This window comes from Astatotilapia calliptera, chromosome 9 (assembly GCF_964374335.1).
Source record: "Astatotilapia calliptera chromosome 9, fAstCal68.1, whole genome shotgun sequence".
In the NCBI taxonomy this organism is placed as follows: domain Eukaryota; kingdom Metazoa; phylum Chordata; class Actinopteri; order Cichliformes; family Cichlidae; genus Astatotilapia; species Astatotilapia calliptera.
The window spans coordinates 32236886-32258403 of NC_137430.1; the positions used below are offsets into that span (position 1 = coordinate 32236886).

General features: G+C 43.9%; 2 protein-coding genes, 1 long non-coding RNA gene and 1 other non-coding gene across 8 annotated transcripts; 1 reads left to right on the plus strand and 3 right to left on the minus strand.

Annotated features, from left to right (window-relative positions):
• On the minus strand, positions 1-72 carry trnaa-ugc (transfer RNA alanine (anticodon UGC)). The gene has a single exon. It is a non-coding gene; the product is annotated as a tRNA-Ala (tRNA).
• Positions 73-2072: 2000 nt separating this feature from the next.
• LOC113029673 (uncharacterized) lies at positions 2073-3368 on the plus strand. Its single transcript, XR_013911531.1, has 2 exons — positions 2073-2861; positions 2939-3368. It is a non-coding gene; the product is annotated as an uncharacterized LOC113029673 (long non-coding RNA).
• Positions 3369-3597: 229 nt separating this feature from the next.
• On the minus strand, positions 3598-5891 carry rpl22l1 (ribosomal protein L22-like 1). Its single transcript, XM_026180654.2, has 4 exons — positions 5506-5891; positions 4197-4307; positions 3872-3993; positions 3598-3798 (listed from the first exon to the last, which is right to left on the minus strand). Exons 1-4 carry the CDS (start codon positions 5512-5514, stop codon positions 3654-3656), a joined length of 387 nt encoding a protein of 128 aa, XP_026036439.1. The 5' UTR covers positions 5515-5891; the 3' UTR covers positions 3598-3653.
• A 7570-nt stretch (positions 5892-13461) lies between these two features.
• On the minus strand, positions 13462-21383 carry eif5a (eukaryotic translation initiation factor 5A). Of its 5 annotated transcripts, none has more exons than XM_026180652.2 (5): positions 21260-21383; positions 19092-19279; positions 17039-17143; positions 15123-15254; positions 13462-14653 (listed from the first exon to the last, which is right to left on the minus strand). In XM_026180652.2, the coding sequence occupies exons 2-5, from the start codon at positions 19257-19259 to the stop codon at positions 14588-14590; spliced, it is 471 nt and encodes a 156-aa protein (XP_026036437.1). In that variant the 5' UTR covers positions 19260-19279; positions 21260-21383; the 3' UTR covers positions 13462-14587. The 5 variants fall into 5 exon arrangements, with proteins under 5 accessions (XP_026036437.1, XP_080162894.1, XP_080162896.1 ...); XM_080306768.1 differs by having other exon boundaries at positions 21171-21294; XM_080306770.1 differs by having other exon boundaries at positions 21194-21265.
• Positions 21384-21518: the final 135 nt, after the last annotated feature.

Consider the following 21518-nt stretch of genomic DNA (forward strand, 5'->3'; position numbering starts at 1 on the left):
TGGAGATGCTGGGGATCGAACCCAGGACCTCATACATGCAAAGCATGTGCTCTACCACTGAGCTACATCCCCACTGCGAGTCAGTGTGAGTCTGTGTGGTCTGTTTGGTGCTGCAGTACACTAACACCAGGCTTAAAACTTACCAGGACTTCTTAAACTGAAATGTAACTTTGAGAACATGTATCAGAACCCGGAGGTGGTTTTCAAACTGCTGCATCTGCTGAAGAAATAATCTGTTTGGAAACCCTGTACAGACTGACACACAGGCACTGAGGAAAGGGACCGAAGAAGCAGTCAGGGATTCCCCCTCCCACCAGGAGCAGCACCCAGCTGGCCCTCTGAAATAAAACCATCAGTCTACACTCTGTCTGTGCAGCTGTATATATGTGCTGTTGCTCGTCACCTGATCCACAGAGTCCGATTACAGCGTTACCTGCATACACAGTTGCATGATGGTATAAAGCAGCCGAAACAGGACACTCCACCACTGTCGGCACAGGACAGTCTGTGGGAAACACGGCTGAGCTCAGAGATGTTCACACCTTCAGGAGCGAAACTGAGCCCAATCAAGAGACTCGTTCAGTTAAAAACAAACAAAATTTTATGCATAATTTTAATGCTTTATTTATCAAGAACATAGGCTCAAGTCTCAATTTCAGGATTTACTGACAAGCTGCCAACCACTGAACCGACATTTATCAGCGTTTTCATTTTCTGCTGCTCCCCGTACTATTTTGAGGCAAATATTTGAGTTATCTGCCAGTGTCAATTACTAGTTTCTATGCAGATTCAAATTTACTGTAAACTGTTTTTCCAGAGAACTGTTTCTGTAATAAACACCCATCGTATAAATGTGAGATGACACCAGCCGCTGACTGCAGAGCAGATGAGGTGGATTCCTGAGGTTCACGCTTTATATGCAACAGATGAGCAGATGGGAGTGAATCCAGACACGCTGCCAGAGAAAGCAGCAGCAAAATAAAACATCCTTTTCTGTTTACGGGAATAAAGCAGTTATCCCAGGCGCTTCTTACAGGAGCACAGAGCTGACCCGAGGGGATGGACTCTGCTGGCACGTCCCCCTGAAGCCAGAGTGCAAATTTATTCACTGCTGCTCAAGGTGAAAGAAAACAATAGTGCCTGATTAGGACAACTACAGCTCCCGTGAGGCTTTGTTTCAGTGTAATTTACTTTTTTGCCCTTGTTTTACTGAGACTTTATGAGAAGATATCGGAATTGAAAAAGAGTCTAAACATCTCTCTATTGTAACTTTTTCATAATCCTGGAGGCATTTTTACTGATCTTTGCAGCTCCTTTCTGCTTCTGCTGCAGTTCCTCTAGTGTCCACTTGAGCCTCCAAAACGCTTCACTCCTCATAGACTCCCGTGTTAATGTTGTTTCAAGAGTTTCAGACTTTCCTTTTTGGTAAAGCTTATATTTGTTATGGCTGTCGTTCTTTTTGAATCTTCATGCAGTACGGTACCTTAAATATGTATGTTACCGTTTTTAAAAATCTTGTTCTGTCTCTTTCATCGCTCTTGGCTTTTGTTTCTGCTATCACATGCATGTGAACCTGAGGGACATCCTGACTTAATCTATAGGGTGCAATTGGATTTTGACCCAGTCTTTGCAGCCATAACAGCCTCAACTCTTCTGGAAAGACTTTTCAGGGGTGTGTTTATGGCAATTTTTGACCTTCCTTCCAGAAGTGCATTTGTGAGGCCAAGCGCAGGTGTTGGATGAGTAGGCCTGGGTCAGAGGCTTCTAATTCATCCCAAAGGTGTTCTGTCAGGTTAAGGTCAGGAGTCTGTGCAGGCCTGTCAAGTTCTTCCACACTAAACTCGCTTATCTTTGTCTTTGTGGACCTTCCTTTGTTCACTGGTGCACATTCATGTATGAAGAGTTGGCAGCATGAAATGATCTAAAATGTCTTGGTTGGGCTAAAGGTTGAGGCCATCTCATGAATATAACCTCACCCTGCACCAAACTTTACAGTTAGCACAGTGTAGTCAGACATGTACCATTCTTCCTGGCACCCACCAAACGCAGACTCACCCATCAGATTGAGACAGAGAAGTGAGATTTATCCTCTAAGAGAACAAGTGTCCACTGTAGAAAGTTGGTGACCTCTGTTTACCACGTGCCTGAGCGTCCACCGACCCCGCTCTGTGATTTTTACATGGCCTACTGGTTCACGGCTGAGTTTCTGTCGTTCCCAATCATTTCCACTTGACGATAACACCACTGACACACGACTGTGGAATATTTAGTAGTGAGGAATCTTTAAGACTGGACTTGTTGCACAGGTTGCATCCTATCACGGTACCACGCTGGAATTCCCTGAGCTCCTGAGAGCGACCCACAAATGTTTGTGGAAACAATCTGCATGCTGATGCTTGATTTCAGTGACTTGCATGGCTGAGTGAATACTTTGGGTAATATAGGGCATCATTTCTTAAAGCAATTTTACATCTTTTGGTGCATCTTCAGTTCTTTTTGTGTCAAGTTTTATGTCTCGTTTTGCAGGCGTTTGTGTCTCTGTGGGAACTCTGGGCCTCAAATCATTTTGAGAATTTGTGCGACACTTTTTTGCGCTCAAGCAATATCATTAAGCTGTATCCCATTATATCACACTGATGCTGCTCATAAACTAAACATGCCAGTGCACCACCTGGTGGTTGCTTGGCCATCTCCTATACACCAGCCTGTCTTGTTTTTCCAGCTGCTCCCTCCAGGGGTGCACAGAGCGGGTCATCTGCCCAGATCTCAACCTATCGCTGTCACACCAACACTCTCGACTGCATCCATGAACTTCCTCTGTGGTTTCCACCTTTTCCTCCTGCACTGCAGCTCCATCCACAGTATCCTTTGAGCCGAGTCTCCCCTTTCTTTGTTTTTAATACAGCTTTCCAAATTTGACAATCTTATATTCATTCAGAGGATGATGGTTTATAATCCTTACAGAGGTGCCTGCTACATCTGACGTCACCTGTATTTATCATTGTGAGGGAAGCCAAGCCTGCGACGGTGTGAGGACAGCAGAGCAGGAACTGAAAACTGAGCCCATCTCTGGATGAATGAAAACAGCAGCGCATCACTTCCTGTACCTACATGCAGGCTGTGCTTTAAGAACCCCGAAACTAGGAGTATATGAACAGTGCAGCCCTGCTGTGTGTTTACTCTGCTGATGCATGAAGTAGAACTAGCTAAACCTGGAAGATTATTACAGTTAACCAGTTTGTCACTTTAACAGCAGTTAACTGGAATAACAGACTAAACTGGTTCTGTGTAAATACTGGAAATGTCTTTGGCTTCTCATTTTATTTGCTTCTGTTTTCTGATCCTAATAAAATGTTATTTTATTCATATTTTCACTTCTTTACTCCTTTGACAACTGATAATAGAGTACACATTACATAATGTATGCTGACATGTTTTCTGCTTCTTCCTCACCAATTTTAAAATTTCTCACATTTTTTTGGGAATGTTTGATCAAATCTACTCGCTCCATAAAACTGCTAAACATGATTTCATACACCAGCTAAGCAGGACGCTGCAGGACTGACTTTGTCAGACAAAAACACGACACAGACGAGATTTCTTTCCCACATTTATTCTCCCGCTGACGCACACACAGATGTGGCTGCAGCTGTTTACTCGTCTGCCTCGGACTCCTCGTCGTCCTGGCTGATCTGGAAGTATCGCAGCTCGTACGTCTCCTTGTCAGAGGCCACCACCCTCAGCCAGTCGCGGAGGTTGTTCTTCTTCAGGTACTTCTTTGTCAGGTACTTCAGATACCTGTGGAAGAACATTGACCATCAGAACCGTTTCCAGGAAGGTTCTCTGGTTCTTGTGACACTTCTCGTTTTACCTTTTGGAGAACTGCTTCTCAGACGTCACGTTGATCTTGTTCTTCATGCGGCCGACCTGGACGATGTCACCCAGATTCCCCGTCTTCCCGTTCACCTTGATCTTCTCTTTAAGGAAGGTCTCCTATTGGATAGAGCATAGTAATGCACTAGGGAAGAGAACCCTAGTAAATCTGGAGCTAGGGAAGGGCGCCCTAGTCCACAGATTGGGTCAGCTGCTTGCAAAAACCACCAAATTTACCCTTTAATAAATTAATTTGTCGCTTTTGGGGGACACGATTTGAACTGGATTTCTGCTAAAGTAGTGACGACTGCAAGAAGACTTACAAAGCTTGCAGAGTCCAGGATCCCATCCTCCACAGGGTGGGTCAGGTCCAGGGTGAACTTCCATGCAGCCCCCTTCTTGGACTTCTTACCAGCTGGCCTCTTCATTCTGATCTGTGATCATGTTTCACATGTTAACTTTACTAGAACACGCGTAAACTAACATAGTGAGCAAAGCTTATTGCTATAGCTGGTTTCCAAGGTAACAGTGGTGAAGTGACGTCGCCACATGGTTCTTGAGTTATGCAAAGTCTGTTTCTTCAAATGACATTAGATAAATCTCCGGGTACCGGATGGTTAAAGAAAAAAGATGACGAGGAGACCTAAAGCTAAAAATAAGCCAGAGTCGGAGCCGCTCGGTCAAACATAAACCCTTCAGTGCTAATGTTTAGTTTCAGTGTGTGAGGAGTTTCCTGATGCTTTTGGTTGATGTTTGAATACAGTCATAAAAAAAAATAATAAAAAATTTGAGGTCACTCGTTTTAAAAGACGCATCAGGCTCTGTTTATTGGCTCGTGCTCTGTTGTGTTTCCAGTGAGGCTTTGAACAAGTCCCTACTGTCATTTATTTTCTCAAAACGAATGTCTTGCGTTAAATATCTGATATTATGTCTGTCTGGATATGGACTCAAGTCCTGGAAGAAAAAAAAAGGAACATTCAATCTCTGCCAGATTCAGTCTTGTAGAAACCAGTTTTGCAGGTATGGGACTGACATTTTATTTAAAGCCTGTCATGTACAATGGATGTAATATGTGTGCTTTCAATTAAGACAAGTATTTTTCCTTTGGATTGGCAGGAGGTTTTTTTAAGTTATCATTATTTTACTCATGAGATTTGGCGTCTATTTTAGTTCCATGATTAGTGATCCCAAACACCAGTAATAGCACCAAAGCTCAAGAACAAAATAGTTAATATGATAGACAATGTTCCTTATTTAGTGACAATAGACCAGGGAACATGACTTTAAGTTATGCCGAATTCACCTGTGTATCCTAAAATACACAGATACTAGCCACAAACCCAAACCCGGTAGACTTCCAGGTATTAAAACTGTTTAAAGAAACAAATACGCGTTTTTCTCTGTGGAGTCTGGTCTGCAATCAGAATGAGACACGTGTGACCAAGTGCTACGAGCTAATGCTAACGCGGCTAACTTGTTAGTTTTCTGGATGTAAATAAAGTTTTCTCGGTAGAGCCACCCGTCATTAACGATGGGTGCTTTTATGGGACTTGATCAAAGTGCCAGAGAAACAAAAAGGCGAAGAAACTCAGAACAAATTAAGCAAAAACCGGACGAGCTGCCAGGACTTACCGGCGCCATGTTGAGAGCTCGGACGAGAAAGAAGGCAGCGGAGGTGACGCAGCTGTGACGTCATGCGCGGCGCCCTACCAAATATGGTGAACGGGCTGTAAAAGCACATGGATCAGGAAAATGGGTCGACTTAACGAGCGCAGAGCTCCAGCTGGAGTGAAAACCGTTTAATCTGCGTTTGGTTTACGTTTGTAAGATGAAACAGCAACAGTTACATTCAAGTGTCACCCGCGTTTACCCTGAAAACAAACCGTTTCACACTTTCTGACAGCTGTTGTTGCTGTCTGTGAGCGAGGATGCAAGTCCAAAGGTCAACCGCAGCCCAAAAACACCCTGATAATAAACCTGCTGAGTCCGGTCAATCATTCACTGCCTCTTCACACACTCGGCCACATTTCCACCACACACACGGCCACATTTCCACCACACACACACACACACACACACACACACACACACACACACACACACACACACACACAGGGAAAAACTTCCTCCCGATGAGTCAGAGAACCCATAACTGGTTCGATGGGTCCCATTTTTTCAGCCTTTGTGGTTTGAAGTCTGGCTCACTGTGCAGATATGCAGGCAAGTGAGTGATTCATCTTCACATGAGGCACTGAGGCAGGGCGTGCCCGCCGCTGCTGCCACTTCAGCACAACAAAAGATGCTCAGCACTAAAGTAGAAGCTGCAGCGTTCCAGAGGACGGGGCGTGATCAGGTGTTTTGATTCATTAAATAGTATTTAAATCCCCACCGTGCAGCTACAGTCATGTGTGCTCCCTCATGCCACCAACTAAAATGTGATTTGTGGTTTATAATCATTTACATGCGAAACAAAGTTGTTAAAGCTTTTTCTTTTACAATCCTCATCTGTTCATTCCTACATTTCAACTTCTCTGTATTTCAGTAACAGTAGGAAATATGAGAAACGTTACATTTTACAGTGGGTGTGCAGCCCAGGCTCTGAGGCGTGTTACAGAGGAGCAGGCGTCTGCAGCAAATCTCACAGTTCATGATGTGCTGGTTAGAAATGTGACATTACAATCAAACCCTCCACATATACCTGAAATCAAAGCCTGTAACATTAGAAAGATACATATTTCCCATTACATTCCTTAACATGCTCCAAATGTCCTCCCCCACTAAAGCACTCTGTTACAAACACTCTGATTCGTTTACACGTCCCAAACGCTTGGTACACGTTACTCTGTGTGAAATGCATTCTGGGTCGATGATGTAAACCGATTGCACCCCAGAGATATTTTTAGCAGTTCTAGTGGTCAAAAAGTGTGTGTGTGTTTCAGGGGGGGATCTCTCACACACACAACCTCTTTTTGGTTGTAATTTCCAGTAAAAGGAAACCAGTGAAGGGCATTAGTCCTCACTGCTGTGCTCGTCTCTCCTGATGCATTTTAGTCACGTTCCAGCATAAGAGACTTTCAGACGCTCTCTTATCCACGACGGGCCACCGCAGCAGGTAGCGCCACATGTTTGTTTTGTCAGGTTTTCATGTCGGATGCCCTTCATGACACAATCCCAGGGCATCTGTGTCTCCTCCTGGAAGTGAGGAAGAGATAATATGTAAACCACAACACTGTCTGATAGGAAGTAGAAATGTCTTTAGAAAACGTGAAAGAGCCAGAAACATTAGATCCTCTCCTGCTGGGAAGGAAACCGTCTACTCTGAAAGTGAGCCAACAGTCAGGATCCCCACATGGAGGAAGCGCCGTGTGGTGGCCAGGAGAACCGTGTTTAGCCGTGTGAGCAGGAAACAGACGTAGATTTGAAAAAGAAAGGTGGTGTACATGATGGTGTTCTTCAGTATTACTCATAAACTGATTGATCCACACGCTGACCTCGGAGCAAACGGCCTCTTTGCTTATGTGATCATCTTTGATGAGCATTTTCTCCTCAGTGAACTTCAGCTCCACAGATTAGGACCTGGGCAGCGGTGGCCTACATATGAAAGATCTGCAGTGCTTTTCATTTCAAATTTAAATTCTTGTTTTTAAATCTGTGCACGTCTGCAAAGTCAGGCTTCCTGCCTGTGTTTTTGGCTCCTCCCACCTCGTGTCTGCAGGTCTTCTTACATCTGAGTCGTCTTTTTGCCACGGCTGACCTATAAAGCTGTTTTATAAATAAACGTTACCTACTTACAGCCCATCTGATGGACTTGAGCCCCCGTGACTGCTGCTTGTGCAGTGCAGTGTTTGCACTGTGCGGGTTTGTGTGTTTGCAGGCAGAAGCTGCAGACATTCATCCATTTCTTCCAGCTCTCTCTGTTCAGACCCGCTCTCAGCCGCTCATGCAGGTTCTTATCTGCTTAAACAATGTGCTGCAGGTTGCATACATATGGTTCCATCACCCAACACGAGTATTACTAAACTGAACCATAAAAACTACTTTCCCTGCACCCATTTTACCAGAGCACGCCTGACAGGATCACCTCAGCTGTGAGCCAGGAGATCATGAACAGCCCATCGATGGTCGAGTTAGGACTACAGGAGTTGGTTTCAACTCACAGGAAAATCTTCCATGTGAAAGGCAGCGTCTTCTAGTTTATGACAACCTGCTCATTTAACATGTGCCATCACCAAACCCAACCCTAAACCCTGAAAGTTCGTTAATTGCAAATGTGCAACATTTTAATCAATTTATATTCCAGTTTTCTAATTATTTCACTGGACTCTGAATATGTTTACAGCCTGTTAGAAACACTGTTTTGGTCTGCGTGGATACATTCATTAAAACAATGCAGGTGTTGATCTTCTTTTAATAACTCACCCATCTGGATGCTGTAAAGCCGTGATGGTAGGGGGCGTGGTCTGCAAGGCCTCACCTCAGCTAATCATAACTAAACTTCTCAACTGTTTTCACCGTTTTAGAGCATTTTTAATGCTGATATATAAGAAGTAATATGCTGTGGGTCTAAGCAGGTACTGGAAAATATATTTTCTTAAAAATAGTAATTACACTGTTGAAATAATGGATCCCGAGACCAGAAAACGCGTGTAGGTGGATGCATCCATCCTTCACATACAGTCTTAAATCTATAACTCCTTTAGGGCAGATCGCACCATTATTCGCCTGCTAGGTCCGATGTTTTGTGCATGTCCAACTTCAAAGAGACTCCAGGACAGGACCAGGACACACTGGGGTCTCAGCTGGCTCGGGAACACCTCAGCGACCCACTAGAAGAGCAGGAGGAGGTGGAGAGGAACCCAGAGCCAGACGGGTCAGGAAATGGATGACTCGGATGTCTTTGATCTGAAGAGTTTATCTATGAACTGCAGCAAGGAAAAACCGAGGACACACATTCCAACTCGTACATGTGAACACTTTCAGAACAGCTCGTCTTTATACTAAAAGGAAAACAAGATTCATATTTTCAGTGGTCGCAGAGGTCAGTGTGCAGCTTCTGATCTAAGATAAGATAAGCTGTACTTCAGCTGTAAGAGAATGAAACCACCTGGAGTTTTCTGTTAAACTCAGTAAGAGTTGTGTATTCATGCATCAGTGAACAGCAGTTGCACATCCTTCCACCCAGAAGCAGCATCACTACAGAACACCAGGATCAGCATTACTCAAAGGTAATGGTATAGTTCTTGCTGCTGTTCTACCTGTTGGGTGTGGCAGCCAATCAGAAGAAAGCACATTCAGGGAAGTTTGCAATTTGAGGTCAGTGACATAAGTACAGCTGAGTGTCTGCACAGAGACAGATTTCAGGGAGTTAAACTGCTGCTTCCCTGTAAAGGTGCAACAAATGGAAACCGTTGTAACACTGCTCACTCACATGCCTGATTAAAATGCAGCCAGAAGGGAAGATAAAATGAAGAAGTTCGTATTTTGTGTCTGAATTCTTCACACTGCTCAACATGTTTGAGTTTGTATCAACCGCAGCTTTAAAAACGTGTCTCCATCCTGTCAGGCGGGAGTTTTAACAGTCGCGCAAGCTCGTCATAGACGCCACTGCTAGGAAGCAGGGTTTGGGCTCGTCGAGGTAAACCAACGGTTAACCTCGACTGCTCACTTTGTACCAGGATGCATCACTATGGTAACTAATGCTGCAGACCTAACCTGGTCTGGAACAGGTTATGCACCACAATAGAGATTAACCAGTACGACGGCATCACCTACAACCAGTTGTTAAGTCTTACTAACCAAAACTCGTAACACACACGCACAGTTTTATCTGCAGCAGCTGTAACCAGTGTTCCCTCTAATGTTTCATGTGTCTGAGCGAACACACAAACTCCCTGAGCGTCCCCTGGACCACTGTGAGCAACATCAGACGTGTGCACTGTGGTCACGCCAGCATCCAATCATCCAAGTTACATGTTTATTAAAATAATCTAATTACAGCATTTATGTTAGACTACTTTTAATTAACTACTTTAGCCCACTTACAATGAGAAGAAATCTTGTTCATGACCTGTGTAGCATGTTAACACTGTTGGAAGGAAAAATAACTTAAACCAATTTTGAAAACACAACTTTCTTTCTTTCTTTTTTCTTTTTTATAAAGCTCTGACTGTATTATGAGTCTGTGGTCTGGGACAGAGTCTGTAACTGTCTGCAAAATACAGTAAATAAAGACCAATGTTGGGCAATTAATTACATAGTTACTTCTTCAAAAAAGTTACTGAGTTTTGCAAACAAAGTTTTTTGCAGCTGTTTACCTAAAAATGCAGCCAAGGTGTTTTTAAAACAAACATTTCAAACTATTTACAGAACAATCAGCTGTTCTGCATCAAATTTGATGCCACACAAATTATTTGTTCCACTCCAAAAAATAATTTCTGTCAACTATGAGATGAAGGAGAACAACAGCCTGATACCTGCAGGCCTGACAGCAGCAGATGTGTCACTGCTGTAACACCTGTAACACTCAGCAGTCGCCTCATTGTTCTGACACACACAACAACTACTGACTACACTACACACTAACTACACACTAACTACACAAGATTTGTGCTAAACGTCACAAATCTCTCACATCTCAAAACCCCCATCACCCCTAAAACTTCCCCCTCCCTAAACATTTAAATGCCATGTTGCCATATCATTTTTTTGATTGGTCAACATGGTACATTTTTTCACCAATAGGAAAGGGCGGGGTTTTGGTTTTCTTTTTGCTCGCAGGCTTTCCAGCGTTTTCCTTATAAAACGACGTTTTTACAGTTTCTTCCTGTAATAAATATAAAAACCAAACATTGCAGATATTTTATCATAACTCTGGTTTTCGTGGCTGATCAACACAATTTAAAAACTGGTATAAAGTCCACACTTTGTCCGTCAGTTGCTCCGTCTGTCCTGCTCACGTCTCCAATGATTGTACACGTTGTCATTAACGTGGCTTCACTCCACATCAGCCGCTTTGCTAAAACACCGGCACATAAGGACGCTGTCACAGCCTGTCAGCGACGTTGATTAGCTGCGTATATACGAATGTGAATCGCATCATTGGCTGCACTATGGGATAATGTGGCATCGTTCTGATCCCATACAGGAGAAGCCAGTCACTGACTCACACTGCAGAACAGAATTGTTAACATATTTACTTTAATTTCAATCCAGGTTAGATTTTTTTGTGCGCAGAGATCGTGCCAGCAGTGCGCAATTGCGCACGGGCAGCTTAGAGGGAACGCTGGCTGTGACTAAACTTCATATTCAGTCAGCACTGATCAGATGCAGCAAAGTCTCTTTCATGTTTCATGCCCGGTCTGCTTCAGGAAAAACTGAACAGGATGGAGGTGGACTCCTGCCTGGTGGCTTGGATCTCCGACTACCTCACCGACAGACCACAGTACGTCAGGCTGAAGGACATCACGTCTGACACTGTGGTCAGCAGCACAGGAGCACCACAGGGAACTGTGCTGTCCCCTCTTCTCTTCACCCTGTACACCTCTGACTTCTGCTACAACTCTGAATTATGCCATATTCAGAAGTTTGCAGATGACACGGCCATCATGGGGTGTATCTGGGATGATCAGGAAGAGGAGTACAGAAGTCTGGTGAGGAACTTTGTCGCATGGAGTCACACAAACCACCTGCAACTCAACACCTCAAAGACTAAGGAACTGGTTGTGGACTTCGGGAGGTCCAGAGAAGGTCCACTGCCGGTTCAGATAGAGGGGGAGGAGGTGGAGGTGGTCAACAAGTACAAGTACCTCGGGCTGTGGGTGGACAATAAACTGGACTGGTCATGCAACACAGAGCACCTGTATAAAAAAGCCCAAAGCCGACTGTACTTCCTCAGGAGGCTGAGGTCTTTTAACATCTGCAGGAAGCTCCTGAGGATGTTTTACCAGTCGGTGGTTGCTGGAGTACTTTTCTATGCTGTGGTGTGCTGGGGGAGCAGCACAGCAATAATCACTGTGCAATAATCACTGTGCAATAAACTCACTCAAATGAGCAATCCTATTAATCCATTTTGTATATTCTGTATCTATATCTCTATATATCTATATCTCTATAGGCCTATCTATCTCTATATCTATATCTATATATCTATATATGTGTATGGTGTATTTATGCTTATATCCTGACTCTCATTTCCCTTATCGTATCTGCAACATGCAACTTCTTCGGTGCTTTGCTACTGGAAACTGAATTTCCTGGAGGAACCCACCCGAGGGGTTAATAAAGTTTCATCTAATCTAATGTGCTTATCAGTCTGAGTAACTCTGGGGTAGCTTATTGAGGAGTTTGGGGTAAGAAAAGCCAAACAACAAAAGATAACTCCGGTATTTCAAACTACTGTTGCTTCCGATCACTCGTCACATGTATAACAGGAGCCGTGAAGCAGAACATCCAGGATGTTCGAAAACGACCATTTTGTGGTGCTTTGCTGCTCCCTGATACGGCGCAGCTACACTACACCCTGCAGGAAAGTATCTTCCTCCAACTTCAGTAGGGTCATGGGATTTACTGCCGAGGATCTGCAGGCTTCATGAACATCCCTGCTACTGTTTTCACTTCAACTCTTTCCCAAACATCGTTATAGGGAGACAGCTGCGATGTTTCAGACTGAACGAATCAGCTGGTGGAGAGAAAGGATTCTGCTGACGCACATTTGTCCAAGTTCAAAAAGAACAACAGTGCTCCATTGTAAATATGGTCAACTCACTGAATCTTACAGACAAGCCTTAAAAAGAAGCCCCACCCACCTCCTGCTCAGTCAGTTCTGCTTACAATGGGCAGCCAATCAGGAATCAATTCATATTTGTTTACTCCTAGAGGCCTTCAGGACCACACCCCCGCTCAGAAATACCTACCCAAGAGCCTCAGGAAGCAGTCTTCAGTTGGCTTCAGGGACCCAGCTGGACCTCGAGGGTCTGGAACAGCCTGCTGGATGGAAGGAGGATGGAGGCGCTCGTTTCCTTCAAGTCGCATCTTTAAATTCTTAGGACTTTTCAGAGTTTTTCTGCAACATTTCTCACTATAGTTTGATTCTGCTGCTCCTGTGAAGCCGTTTGAAAGGTGGATTTTGTGGAGCGCTGTATGAAAAGTACTACTGCGATTATCATAGAATAAAGCTGCCTCAATGAGGTCAAGTCACAGAGCTAAAAGTTCCCAAAGCATTTCTCCGCAGTTGAACTAATTTTTCTCTGATTAAATCAAACAGAGCTTCGTCTTAGCTCAGCATTAACTAAACCCACGAGGGAGTTTGTAGTTCCACAGAAGAGTAAAACGGCACCAACAAAGGACGAGTCAGTGAGAACACTTATTTTCATATCTGTGCGAGGTGATCATTTAGATTGACAGCAGTGATAAAGGCGACTCTAGCAGGGTCCAGAAATAAAAACAAGGAGCTGGAATTGAGCCGTGAGCAGTGTTTAGTATTTTTAAGCATATAAATGACAAAATAAGGACTTTGAAATACATGATACAGCAGCCCGCTCACCCACCTTTGAGACCATAAAATACTTGAGACAGAAAACCACACATCGGTTGCAGTTTTTCTCCATTTGTTTCATCGTTTTTATTTTGCCATCTCCAGTCAGGTGACAAAGGCCTCGAGTGAACAAAAAACGTTTGCAACTCTACCACCCTCCCCAACCCGATCGAGCCCCTCAAAAAAAGAAACACACACCTCACTGCAAACCGCCTCCCACATTTCGGAGGCCCACACTGCCACACACTCACGCCCTCTTAAAAACGAAACAACACTCCTCTTTTTTTGTATTTGGGGGATGGCCCCGATGGACGAGAGGTGCGAGTGCACGGGACCCTCACGCCCCCTCAAACTTCTACACAGACAAGAGACTGGCATCACGAGGGTTAATCACTGAAGTTTCTGTTCTTTTTCTTTTTTCTCTTTAAGGGAGGGGGGAAAGGGAGAAAAGAAATCTTGGTTTTAGAGCTTTGACATGCTGGGGGGGACCTCGAGTGCTCTTTACGTGCCGGCCACCACGATCCCCCGGTCAGGGGAGGGGAAATAAAAATAAAAGGGACCTAGTCGCACTCAAAGGCCATGCTGGAAAGCGGTATGGCTGCTAGAGGGGCGACCTAATCCAGAATTCAGTATCTACAGGGGCAACCCTCCCTCCCTCCCTCCCACGGCTTTAACTCAAAACCAGCCCCTCCCCGACCCCTGATCCCCTTCCCTCTAAAAGGCTTTAAACCTGCTGTATTCAATCTAAAGAATATAAAAAAATAATCATACAAAAGCTGAATCCCGCTGTTATTTCAACATTCAGGAATGTGAGTGGCAAAACCAACACGTCTGAAGGCAAACAGAATACGCAGGAATTGAGCGACTGATCGTGTTTTTGTTTTGAAGTCGTTTTATATAAAGTTGCCAAACAAAACCTCAGTGATCAGGCAGAGGACCACGCAGCGAGCTGCGGCGGAACAATCCCAACAGCAAATGGAAAGGAGAAACCAAAAGGAGGAGGAGCAGAGGGGGGGGGGAGAAATAAAAGATCAATGATGAGAGAGAGAGAGAGAGAGAGATCACAACAGAATGATTGAGGTTGTCTGTGAAGGCCGACGCTTTGGTGACAGAACCAATGAGAATGCAAGAGACTGGTTGTGGGTGGTGCTTGTTGTCCGGGCAGCAAAGTCTATCAACTCCTTATTTGCTGGCCAAGACCTTGGTAGCGACAGCACATTCCTCCCCCATGGCAGCAATCACGGTGACCTGCGGAGAGCGCACAGACACACAAACAACGTGTTCAAGTCAATCATCTGAAACGTTACACGTGCAGCTCTCGCCCTCCTCGCCATCTCCACCCTCTGCTCCCGGGTCAGGACTCCCAACCCCGAAGCCTCCAGCTACATGGAAGCTTGTCTGTGAAGCTTCTCAGTCATCCAGGTCCTCCTAGTCTAGAAGCTTCTTCAGTTCTGAACTGAAGAAGCTTCTCGGATGAGAGGTGGAACGTCTTCAAGCGACTCAAAGTCCAGACGCTTTTCTTTCCAAGACTACACGGAAGTTTAATCAATTTATGACCCAAAAACAAGGTTGTTTTTTAATACTGATGACAAACTGTTTCACAGCCCAGGAATTAGCCCACACCATTGTGCTTTAGACAGATTCACCACTGTGACAGCTACAACGGGGCTTCAGGTCGGGCTGACAAATATGAATTATATGAAAAGACTAAACTCACCATGAATTCTTCACCCGCCTCGAACTTTGACTCGATTTCCTTGCCGACTTCATTGTCGGGGACGCGCAGGTCCTCTCTGATGTCGCCGTTGTCGCTCATCAGGGACATATAGTTCTCATTGATGTTAACCAACTGCAGAAAAACAAAAAGACTTCACTGATCACATCTGCACAGACCTCAAGCTGGTCACAATAAAAACATGCGATCCACATTCTCCAGTCTGTCCACAGTTCAAAGTTTCTGAGTCCCAAATGAAGCTATTCCAGCTGTATAGCACCAGAGTCACTCCTGCACATGTATCACAAAGGAAAACTTTCCACAACGTAATAAACATTTTAATGACTTTCAGCACAACTTTAATGTTAGTTTGGTTTTTTTCAGCCAGAAAATGATACGAAGTCAATTTCTAGCCATGTCTGAATCTCAGAAATCTGTCAACTCCAAGTAGCCTTTTATTTATTCAAGGGTAAAGTGCTCATCAAATTTCCAGGACTGTGGGAAATATGACCTGTTTAAAAAAAAAAGAAAAACGAGTTTTGTTAACAATCAAATTATACCAAGCCTCCATCCTGACACTAAATGTCGTGGATGGTCACGTGTAATCACCTCTGAGACCAGGAAACCCCAGCAGTGCCCAAAAATCCTTACTGAGAGGATTTGGCCATTTCCAAGCCACAGATGAAGGAAAGTTAAACTAGAGATTTTCTTTAATGATGCAAGTTATTAATGTGAAGCGTACAGGAGACAGAACCTTTACTTTTTATTTAGGTTAACCACCTAAGCAGCTGTGCTCAGTTTGGTTTTGCTGTCATATGCAAAAGTATCACAGCTAACCAAGCCCACAGCACAAAGTAAGGACCGGCACTTCACTGAAAAATAAAACAAAGTCCATCCTGATACAGACAACTGTAGAATGAAGCCGACGAACACTTAAACAATCCCGTGTTTGTTTCTGACAGAACTTTACGTGAGCAGACTGCAGCTGAGCCTCAGCACCTCTCACACTTTAACACACAGAGTGAAAACACACCTGTACACACATCTGCAGTCAGTCACCTGGAGCATAAATGCTAATTATACACCATCGGATTAAAGCAGCTGTGGTAGCACATCTGTAACATGACAGTTTAGCTGTTTGCTCTGCATGAGAAATGTATCCATGCAAAGTGCACTAATGTACATTAATTATTCGGACTCTTTGTGCCGTTTCCATAGAAACGTGTTCATTTGCAAACTCAGCATGTTTAGGTATTGGATGCTGGGCCGACTATCCCACAACGTGATAAAAATGTAAAGGTAGTGAGCAAAAGAAGGACAGTACAGAAACTTTCACTGGCTCAGAAACACACAAGACCACAACCAGTTACACTTTATTTCAAATTCTATCTGCACTGTGGTAAAGGCCTGGAACCAGCTGCGTGCAGCAGCCAGAGGTTACTCAGGGTTCATCTCAGCTGCACCGCTTCACCGATGAACCCGACCTTTGAAACCCGAGTGGTCACATCTTTATTTTAGCAGATATCTGAGCCGTTCATGTAAAGATGCCCATTTCTTAAAGCTTACGTCTCATTTTCTCCAACATGAATGTTAGTGACTGGATTATTTGCAGGCTTATTTAGCGTGAGTGGGATGAGTGAGTGGAAATGTTTCCTTCCATTCTAACATTAAAACATCCACAGGGACGATGAGGTTCAGCAGCACGTGTTCTGCTCTTATCCCAAACATTTCTCCGACTATAAAACAAACTTCAAGTCAGGTTTCTGGACTGACTGATTCACACAACAGAAAGACACCCTGTGAATATTTCCACCTGCTGACTCACTGTTGGGAGGCAACGACTGGGAACCCAAACACCAGATGATGTATCCGCTCAACCACCATGTAGCCTTTTCAAACAGTCAGCTGACAGGAAGTACCTGATAGTCTATCCTCTTGATGGAGGGAACATCCATGTTGTGGGTGGAGGGGCACATATCTTCATACTTCTTGTTGGTGAAGATGTCGATGCCAACCAGGTTAACCTGAAGGGAAGATGAGGAATTCACAAGTGTTTAAACAAAGAAAACAGGAGCCACTGAAAGCAGCACAACAGCAACTGATCAACCTGCCAGTGTCATGCATCACACCAGCCCGGGGTCAAACTTCAATAAATGCCTAAACAGAAACCTTAGCCTACTGTCCGACGGCCTGCGTTACGGTTTCAGCTTAACCACATATTCGTTTTTATGAGGGGCTATTTTGGTTTACTTAAAGCTCGATTCTGAAGTTACACCAATTCAAAATCTGCATGAAAAGTCATCTTTGGTCCCAAGTGTTCTTCCTTCCATCAGTCTGAAAGTTTGCACTTAACTAAAAAATGCAATTAAATCTGCTGCTCCTGCAATCAGCTGCAAAATCAAACTTTTTTTTAAAACCCAAATTGAATGAGCAGAAGTTTTCCAGATTTTTTTGCCCTCACTGAATTGATTCAAAGTGACATTAAATACGGTGCAGGCTACAGGTACCCAGCTTCATCACTACCAGCCTTTATTTGGCTCAATGAGATCTTTTGTTTCAGGTCTGCTTAGTTTTAACGTGCATTTCATGTCGAGTGATGCTTATTGTGCATTTTCACTGTGTCACTGCTCTATGCAACAATCGACTGTGCTGCCATCTATCTTTAGACTTTTAGAGTCACATCATCCTGATGGAAGTAAACGTTTAATTAGATTTAAGATCTGAATCTTTCCAAGCTGAAATGGAACATTCAATAAAACGTGACATAAAAAGGTTGTTCAATTTTGTCAACTCTGGATTTTCCCTGCAAACACTTTGGCACAAAAACAGATTTTAGGTCATTGTCTGAAAGAAGAACAGACTGATTTAAAAACAGAACTTTTAAGAGTGAGGCTTAGTTTAATCTAGCATCCGAGGCCCAACCCCCGGGCCTCAGACCGGTCCGTGAGTCGTTTGGTACCGGGCCGCGAGAGTTGAGGCTCAGGTGTGAAATGTATCGGTTTTCAGCGTTGTTTTGTTATCGTTTTTATCGTTAACTCGGTTTTCCTGGGTCTTTTCACGTGTGTTATGAATAAATTTTCTTTTTTTCGGTACCGGTACTAGTTTTATTTTGTTGCATTTATCCGCGACACCTTAAAGGCCGGTCCATGGTGCAAAAAAGGTTGGGGACGGCTGTTATAAGGCACAAAGTGATGAAAAATAAAAATTTCACACATTAAAATATCCGAGTTTGGTAAACCACAAAATCTTGGGAAATTCAGACAAACATCCACTGCAGCTTTACTCTCTATTCATTTTCAATTACTCAACACTTGTTTCAAATTTTGGATTTCTCCCTAAAGCTTCTGACAGGCAGATTTAAGTATTTAACCAGGTTTACAAAGCTGGGCTGTAGTAAGTCTTTGCTATAACTGAAACCTGGCTGCACAGAAGGCCGCTTCAGTCAGAAAAGCCCAGATAATTATTGGATTTCATTTTGTTAGTACTAAGATGGAGATTACCATCATGTTAATATAAATCAACCAATAAAAAGGTCAGAAGGCATCTTCAATGGGACTCAAATCTAAGGACTACATTTGTCCCATTTTGTGGTCGTGGAACACTAAACTGAAAAACCCCCCATTTTTATCATGACGGAGTCCCATGTGAGGGCAAAGTACACACAGGAACACTGTGAGTAAAGATAAGAAGGCCTTGTTTTAGTAAAGGCACACATCATGCAGTTTGGATCAGACAGGTTTGAAACCTGAGAATCCAGGCCGAGCCTCAGGTACTGCTCCAAAACTTTATGTTAAACTTTGCAGCTTTCATCAGTCCTCCACCTGAAAGCTCTCAGCCTGTCTGGTCTTTACTCTGCGCGTTGTCCTGTTTCATGTTCATGGTCCCCCTTTTCTGTCCTGACCAATGCTGTTTACCATGCGGTACAAAATGATCTGAAATAAAAGAAGAGGACTAAACAGCTTCTGAGTTTACCTTAGCATGTCCGTGCTTGCCGGTCTTGGAGGTTGACATCTCCACAATTTTGCAGGGACGACCCTTCAGCACCACGTAGCCGTTCTTACGCAGAGCAGAGCACTGCATGGGGTAGGTGGCGGAGGCGCCAGACTCACCAGTCTGGAAATCGAGATCGGGATCTGCCATGGTGCGATGGGTCTGGGGCGCTGGTGGAGACAGTTACACATCACTAACCCCGAAATCAAGCACAGAAATTTATATCGACAGACTTCCACACTAAGCAGTCACAGGGTTAGGTTCTCGTGGAGAAAGACATGGCATTAACACGACAGCGAGCAAAAATCAGAAGGTAACCTGACCTAGTCAAGTGTACACTTGAAACAGATGACCACGTTCAATACACCTCTTACATCTGTCCAATAGCATCCTGATTTCAAAGCTTCTGATGTCAAGTGTTACGGGGAAAAACCCTGTAAAATGACCCAGTAATTATTCCACTTTCAGACATTTGCCAAATTGTGGTTAAATTACAACAGTTTTGGCATCCCTGACCCTGGTCAAATATAATAGTTGTTCTGTACATAACAGAGGACTTAAAGTGTCGGCGTTGGTGTTTTCACAGTAGTTAATGAGGGAAAACATGAATCTCATGACAGTTGTCAACAGCAGCCTGATGTAGATAGAGTCCTGTGAATTAAATGTTTGCAATGTTTGTCAGAGTTTAATGCTTGCTGGAAAAACATTGATTCTACTTCAACTCAGCTAAAGCTTAAGGAGTTTCATGATATTTAAACATGCCTGATTGTGGCTTTGATTTTGACCCAATGTAAACCACAGCCCCCGACTGCTTCCCCATTTTTAAAGGGTTGAAACACTACCTTGGGCATACATTGATTAAAAAAAAAGCAATTCAATACAGCCTTGTTTAATATATTAACATTAATACCAAAGAAAAAGCAAATTAGGGGATTTTGCTGTAAACATTGCAATTTTTTAAAAATTATGTAAAAAAAAAAAAAAAAAAAAGTGTTTCTACTTTAATAAATCTGCTATGCTCGGCTGAGTTTTGAGCCACTTTAATAGTTTTCTTTCCTGCTTTGATTTAGACTACCGCAGCCTTTTCCTGGGCCCCACAGAGCTCTCTGCTACTTTTAGGTAGATATCGCGAGATTTCTATTGTAAAATAAATAAATAAATGAATAAAGGTGCAGTCCTCTTGATCTGCTGGGAAATTAATTTGAGTGTGATCCGAGTTATACATTTTGAATATCCAATTTGAAAAAGAAAAAAACAAATCCCTAAGCTCCGCCGAAACGTGGACGTCGCCACCCCGGCTCGACACGAGGCTGGACGGCTGCGCCACTTCTCAATCTGCCGCAGCAGTTTTATCGCAAATGTTAGCAAGCCCAGTGGACGCATGAAGTTCAAAGTCAAAATTCACTCGCAGCCACTTCTTCGCCCCATCGGTGCCACATAAATAAATTAAAGGTTAATCTTTTAATGATCAGAAGTTAAGCTGGCTCAGAGTTTACAAATGTAACATAGCGCTGTGAAGACAGCAGAGAATAGTGCATCAAACGCTAAAATTAGCACGTTTTATTCTGGATGTTTTGGTTTATAACCATTTATTGTAACGCTATCGGGACAGGATTTCGATGCCGCGAGATTTGCGGCTGGCCAACGTGCGCTGCTGTTTCACAAACACCAAGTCCCGTTATCCGAGCTAACGCGCTGCTAGCGGCGGCTAACCGAGCTAGCCGTCCATTCAGCTCGGTCCAAATAAAGGCGCGGATTAATCTCGGATCGACAGCGGACCGGGTACAAACCATCAGTCTGTTTTTTCCTGATCGGCCCGCCGGGTCGTCGGTTAACAGTGCGGATTTTAACCGCGAACCGAAGACAAGAGCGTTAGCGCGGAGAATGACAAGCAGCTTCCACGGAGCGCGCCGCCGAAGGCCGCATGTCCCTTTGATTCAGCATGCTAGCGCTAGTCGGAACATGGACACCCACACCCTACCCTGCCACCGACTACATCCACCGGGAAACCGACTAACTACTCCCTCGGCATCTCAAACCAGTACATGACTACTTTAATACCTCTGAAATCGTTAATGGGTCACCTAAAAACCGCTAAAGTCCACCGTTTATCCCCCCCAAGGCAGCAACACGCGCCATGCCACACTTACCTTCCAAGAAAAAGAGGACCTAAAGTGCGCATGCGCGGCCAACTTGACTGCAGCATCCGTAGAGGAAGAAAGGAGGGGAGGGGCGTTTATGTGTTCCGGTAGCAGCCTGGCAGAAAGGGATGCCAAGTCTGAGGGAAACATGGCAACCCGGCCAAGAGAATACAAAAATACTACTTTTTTAAAAAAAAAAATCCTGGTAATGTACTTACACAATGGTATGGATTAGATTTAGGTTGGCTAATATTTTGTTAAACACGAG

Excerpts from the sequence above, each read along its gene's own strand:
- rpl22l1 (XM_026180654.2), bottom strand. Across the intron at positions 3,994-4,196 it reads TCCTGGACTCTGCAAGCTTT|GAGACCTTCCTTAAAGAGAA; the intron begins GTAAGTCTTCTT and ends TCTATCCAATAG. Across the intron at positions 3,799-3,871 it reads GAGAAGCAGTTCTCCAAAAG|GTATCTGAAGTACCTGACAA; the intron begins GTAAAACGAGAA and ends GTTCTTCCACAG.
- eif5a (XM_026180652.2), bottom strand. The coding sequence starts at position 19,259 with ATGGCAGATCCCGATCTCGATTTCCAGACTGGTGAGTCTGGCGCCTCC. Across the intron at positions 17,144-19,091 it reads GCAAGCACGGACATGCTAAG|GTTAACCTGGTTGGCATCGA; the intron begins GTAAACTCAGAA and ends TCTTCCCTTCAG. Across the intron at positions 15,255-17,038 it reads TCAAGAGGATAGACTATCAG|TTGGTTAACATCAATGAGAA; the intron begins GTACTTCCTGTC and ends GTTTTTCTGCAG.